Source organism: Poecile atricapillus, chromosome 2, assembly GCF_030490865.1.
Source record: "Poecile atricapillus isolate bPoeAtr1 chromosome 2, bPoeAtr1.hap1, whole genome shotgun sequence".
In the NCBI taxonomy this organism is placed as follows: domain Eukaryota; kingdom Metazoa; phylum Chordata; class Aves; order Passeriformes; family Paridae; genus Poecile; species Poecile atricapillus.
Window position 1 is genome coordinate 52,316,335 of NC_081250.1, and position 6,276 is coordinate 52,322,610.

The window sequence follows — 6,276 nt, forward strand, 5'->3', positions numbered from 1 at the left end:
ATGGATACCTGGGTATTGTGGTTCTTGCTCTTGCAAAGCATAGTCCACTACCCACAGCCCGTGGGGGACGATTTGGACGAGGCGACGCGTCTGCTCATGGAGGAGCGTGCAAGATTCCAGGAACGCGAGAGGATTCTGCTGGAGCTGGAGGTGGAGCAGCTCGCCCTGATGCAGAGTGGCCCATCCTGGGGAGACCTGCTCTGGTCTGCCTTGCAGGCCTGGCAGGTCTGGGCATTTGTCGGGCTCTTGCTTCTTCTCTTGCCCCTATGGTTTATGTGGAGGAAGAGAAGGCGTGAGGCAGAGGTCAGCGGCGAGTGGGAGAAGGAGAGCGAGGAAGAGGACAAGGCACGGTCATACGATCTGGCATGGCTTCTGGAGGAGCGCATACAGTGGCCTGTACAGGACCTGCAGGCAGGCTGCGACAGGACAACGGCCATGATGGAGAAATTGCTAAGTGCCCTCAGGCGTGCCTTGGTTGGGACTTTCTTCCCGGTGCTGCACCAAGCCATTGGTTTTGGCAGTGCCTTTGAAGGCTGGACTGAGAGCGGGGAGGAAAGTGTGTACCATGTGCTTGTACCCCTGACTGCTCCCTCAGGCCACATCTTCCGCCTGGAGCGTGACACTGACTGGCTGAGGCCCGGCAGGAACTTCCGCGTCCGCGTGGAGCTGGTGTGCAGCTGCCCGAGGGGGCAGGAGGGTGTGAACATGATGTGCTTCCGCCACCACCCTGACGTGATTGGCATGCTAACTGAGCAGCCCAACCTCCTAGACATGCTGTGCACCGGCTCCTACCTTGACGTGGAGAAAACGGTCTACTTCTTCTACAGACTGCTGGGAGTAAGCTGGCAGCGTTTGCCTGAGTCACGCAGTTGGCATTTAGCGCTGCACTGCTCCCAGCGCTTCTGCCACCTCAGGCTGTCCAACGGCCAGGAAAGCTTCCAGGTTCAAGTGATGCTTGGGCTACAGCGATTTACCTCGGACATCTTTATCAGCAGCCGGCCTCGAGGGGCCCACACCCCAAGCACAGTGTGGCCTGAGACCTACAGCATGGCAGAGACAAAGTTCTTCAGGCACATGGCCAGGCAGCTCCCTCAGGACAGCTCGCACCTCAAATGCCTGCAGCTCCTTGCTGCAGCTTTTCAGGAGTGCAAGGGCTTCTCCATCCATTCCATCAAGACCATCATCATGCACCAGCTGAACACCGTACCGCTCTCACAGTGGCACAGCAGGTATTTCCTGCTTCAGCTGTCCGATGTCCTGGAGCAGCTGCGCTTAGCTCTGCAAAAGAAACACCTGCAGCATTTTATTGTGGGCAACCAGAGGCTTCCAGAGGAGATCAGGCTGCCCCCAGATGTACGAACGGCTAGGCCATCCAACCTCTTCCACAGCCTGTGGCAGGATCGGGCTGCCCACTCCCAGGCCATGCAAGCCTGCCTTGATCTGCGCCATCGCCTGGCGAGGTTGCTGGCCTATGGCCACTGTTAGCAGGGCTCCTAGAATCACAGCAGTGCTAGGTCGCAAGAGCCATTTAACATCATCAAGTTCAAGCCATGCCCTAACACCACCTCAACTAAACCATGACACTGAGTGCCACATCCAAGGTTTTTTCAACACATCCAGGGATGGTGACTCCATCACCTCCCCCGAGAAGACAATTCCACTACTTTTGCCACTCTTTCAGTCAAAACCTTTTGCCTAACATGCAACCTAAACGTCCCTTGGCACAGCTTAAGACTGTGCCCTCTCCTTCCGTCACTTGCTGCCTGGAAAAAGAGACCGACCCCAACCTGACTACAGCCACCTTTCAGGCAGTTGTAGAGAGGGGCTAAGGTCACCTCCGAGTCTCTGTTTCTCCAGGCTAAACAGCTCCAGCTCCCTCACTTGTTCCTCACAGGGCTTGTGTTCCAAGGCCCTCACCGCGCCCTCTTGTTGTCCTTTGCATGTGTGTGCTCATGGGGCGTGCAGCTGCTGACAGACGATCGCTTTTTAGTGCCGTGACAAAGAAGAAGGAATGGGATACACAGACAAATAGATATATATATATATAACTAGAGTGTATATATATATATATATATATATATATATAACTACAAAGATTTTTAGGAACAGATGTGTTTTTAATAGATACAAATGATAGAGTTCTGTTTTGAATAGATACAAATGATAACGATAGTTTATCAATGATCGTATCATTTTATAAAAAGATAGTGCACATATATAATGTCACTACCTGTTGTGACACATATTCATGCTCTAAAGTTACTGCATTTATGAGAGGCAAAATTTTTATTACATAGATATACTTCTAAAATATATACATATATACATGTATTGTATTTCATACAAAACAATTATTCCATAAAGTGGAAATGAAATAGAAAACCAATTAGAGATAATTCCTATAGAATTACAGCAAATAATATATATTTATTATTAAATGTTTACTAAATATGGAAAATGTTATAGAATGAAAAAAATCATTGGAATAGATATGATAATAAAACAATATAAATTCAATATGTAGATTATGTCACTATCTGTAGTGACAATAGTGACTATCTATAGTGACTATCTACGGTGAAAATATTATGCTCTGTAATGACTGTATTTATGACAGGAAAGTTGTCTATTACGTAAATTCAGTTTTAAAATACATAGAATGCATATCACATCTCTAATATTTTTGGACAGAAGTATGGCCATATACAGTGTCACTGTCTGTTTGGACACATATTAATTAACACATATCACTAAGTGGCCGTATGACTGGCAAGCATGAAACTGTTTTGCTGGTTTTTCAATAAAATGCAATCTGACAGAAGCCGGAGTGTGCAAGACTTTCTTGATCTCAGCCACCCCTCTCGTATTGGTAAATGTCATGCGCCGGGAGCCTGGGCTTGTGAGCAGTCTCCTTCAACTCATCCAGACTTACAGGGCTGAATTGGTTCTCATCAGAAATGAAGGCCACAGCCCCTCATTCGCTGAGCTTACTTTTCAAAGTCTGAGGATTCGGCAGATATTCTTCATGACAAAAAAAATAAAGCCAAGTCTGCCCTTAGACTTTATTTAAAATAAAGTTGCTCAGAGGTGAATGCGGTGGTCTTTGTGGCTCATTGGGTTTGCAGGGTGAGGAATGGGTGTTAGAACATCCAGTTAGCACAACTGGAGAAAACAATGAGGACACAAAGAATAAGAAGTTCAAAGCTACAGAGATTGAGTCTCCTTTTGAGCTCGACAAAATAACCACTGCCAGTCTTTTCAGAAGAACACAAACCATGCTTCACTGAATGAAACTGCTGCTCTTTGCAAACAGTAACTCAGCTCACTCTTGGAAGGCACTGAGAGATTTGTATGTGAAAAAATGGTTCTTGACCATGAGGATGTAAACCCAATAAGAAGAATCCAGGAAAATCAGCACTCCAGAATAAGGGAAGTTTCCTGATGCAGCAGTAAGAAATCTTCAAGTATTTTACTATCAATTCCAATTATATTGATAATATTTCATTAGAATGTCATTATTCATAATTCTTCTCTAAGTGCTATGCACTGCTTGTGACAGTTTTTAGTAAGACTAATTAAGTATTCTTATTATAGGAACATTATATATCTATTGAGGTATTCTAGTAAAAGCCTGTCTGCACGACCCAGCTTTCAAGCCAGACGACAATTCCGGGGACAGTGCTCTTGGAACTTTCCTGGAGCAGCGAGAATGAAGAAAAACAATGATGTTGTGGACAAGAAAAGGAAGGATCAACAAAACGTATTGGCCAATAGTAGCTGGTTAAGCTGCGCGAACCCTGTGGGACCCTGTAAGAGCGTGCTAAAGATAGAAATAAAGCCAAGTTCACTTTTACCTCTGAGAGGACTCTGTGAATATTCGGAGCGGTTTTCCATTAAAACCCCGCCTTCTTTCCAAATGCATCACATCCCAAAGCCAATGGAAGGGGCACATTACACAGGCAACCAGGACGGCACGACTGCCTCTTGCCATGACACCTGTGGTCGGCTTAGCTTTAACCAGTCCTGTCCCCACCTGCTGCTTGATCCCTAAATTACAGCCTCAAGCTCCCTCTGCCATAGGATTGTTTCTTTCTTCAGGCAGCTAGATTAAAAACCCCACCATTTAAATGAGCTCCAGACCTGGACAAGATGGGCGGTGGGGCAGTGATTCCTGCAGCGTTGCCGTGAGGTTTGGGCTCTGCCAAAATCAGGTGCTGGCAGCTGAGCCACTGGCAACATACCGCGCTACCCTACTGCAGAAACCTTTCAGGGCCAAGCTGGGCTGGAGGGAGGGAGATTGGCGGCCCTCCCAGCTCCTGAGCACAAGGTGAGGAAAAAGAAACGGTGTTACCCAAAAACCCCCAAGAAATGACAAATGATAACAGAGTAAGGAGAGGGGCAAAGGCACAGTTTTGAGTTTTGTCTAGGCAGCACCAAGAGCAGACCATTCAAACCCAGGTGCGCAACACGGAAAATGCCACACGTTTTCCTGTGGCGGGGGGAAAGGCTCCAAAAAAAGCACAACACAAACCCCAAACCATCATAATGTTTGAATTTTCTGTCATTTATTGTCATTCAGCAAGAAGCTGCTGTGCACTGCTGATGGCCTCTTCTCTGCGCTCTCCTCATCTTTGCTTGTCTCAGGGCTCTACGAAGCCAGGCTTTGGGGGCTTCTTTCTGCTCTTGCCAGGCCTGAGACCAAACAGCCTGGCGGGCCCGGGGCTGTTAGCAGGAGAGCTGCTGAAAGTCACCCCAAGCCATGCGGCCTTCCCCTGCAAGGCTCCAGAGATACAAGGGCAGAAAGCTGTAGCCTAAGCTCTACTGCACTAGCACCTTGTTGAGCTTGTCTGTCCTTGGGCATCCTTCAGGTTGCCCAGTGTAAATCTGAGCTGCTTTCTTAGGGACTTCGGGCTTTGCCCACACTGTGGCCTTGCTGAAGGCCAAGGCCAAGGAAAGGCTCTCATCTGTGCTGCCAGTTCCATGGAAGGCCCCAGAGCAAGAGGGCATCTCTTGGCTGCCGGGATCCCACCTTCACGGTCTGGCCTTGCAGGTTGGCAAAACCCACGTGGGTATCCTGGCACATTCCGGCACTGACTTTCCCTCTTAAGCTTCCCATTTTCTACAAGGAGAATTCTGATTTTTCCTTCTGCTTGGAAGGGGACGGATTGCCTTGGGTGATGTATTTGGCAGCAAGGTTCTCCTCGCATGGAAACACTTCCTGGCAGCCTTCTGCCCACTGACAAGCCATTTGGTCCCACTGCATCCCGGGGACCAGAGTGCAAAAGCAGCACCTTTCCTCTCCTCTGGGAAGAGCTGGTCTCACAGCCCTAACATCTGCACCCGACACAATGCAGATGGTGCCTGAAGGGAGTTTGTAGCTAAGTGGGGCTCATTAGATTTACCAGCCCAGGGAACAAACAATATGATCAGAGGAAATGACCTCAAGTTGTGCCAAAGGAGATTTAGATTGGATCTCCAGGAAGTATTCCTTCAACAAAAGGATCTCAAGCTTGGCAACAGGCTGCCTAGGGCAATCAATGGCTGAGTCACCCCCCTCAGAGAGGTTTAAAAGTCATGGGCATGTGCCATCTGGGGACCTGGTGGAGTAGGCAGTGTTAAGTTTGCAGTGGAACTGTGTGAACTTCAGGGACTTTTTCAAGCCGCATGATGCAGAGATTTCAGGGTAGCTCAAGCAGTGTGGAGTCGAGGCTTTGACTCAATGATCCCCAAGGGTGCCTTCCAACATGGAGATCTAGGAGACTGGCAATGGAGGCCAGAAAGACAAAAGAAAGACCAAGGGACGTTCTTTGAAGAAGATTCACTCCAAAGCAGCCTTAAGCCCTTAACCAGGGCCACTCTAAGTGGCTGAGCTGGGGTAGGGACAAAGGGTGCAGTTGGCTGGCTTGTGATGCGCTGCGGCACCTGTGACATCACAGGGGGCGCCTCACAATGGGGGCAGATGGAAAAGGCCCCAGCAGGTAACTCTGGCCCTGTATTGCTTGGGCAAGCGGTGAGTGCACATGTGGCGGGCAGGCTGTGCTGGGGACAAGGGCCGGGGCAGAAACGCTGCACCTGGGGCTGGGTTCTCCCCGCTGCATGCAGGGACAGCCCCTCATGGTAGAGCCTTGGCTAGGGTACCAGCTGCTACTGCTGCTGGGGCAGTGGGACAGGCCTTGCTGCCCCCAGATCCCTGGGATTCCCAGACCTGCTGCCCCCACTGCCAGCTGCCTCTTTCCCCGCTCCCCTCACGGCCTTCTCTCTATCCTCCTGCAGACC

The 6,276-nt window shown here is 49.3% G+C and overlaps 1 protein-coding gene across 1 annotated transcript; it reads left to right on the forward strand.

Moving 5' to 3' along the window:
* LOC131575490 (inositol 1,4,5-trisphosphate receptor-interacting protein-like 1) lies at window positions 1-1,485 on the forward strand. The gene has a single exon (XM_058831077.1). The coding sequence runs from the start codon at window positions 1-3 to the stop codon at window positions 1,483-1,485; it is 1,485 nt and encodes a 494-aa protein (XP_058687060.1).
* Window positions 1,486-6,276: the final 4,791 nt, after the last annotated feature.

Excerpts from the sequence above, each read along its gene's own strand:
- LOC131575490 (XM_058831077.1), top strand. The coding sequence starts at position 1 with ATGGATACCTGGGTATTGTGGTTCTTGCTCTTGCAAAGCATAGTCCAC.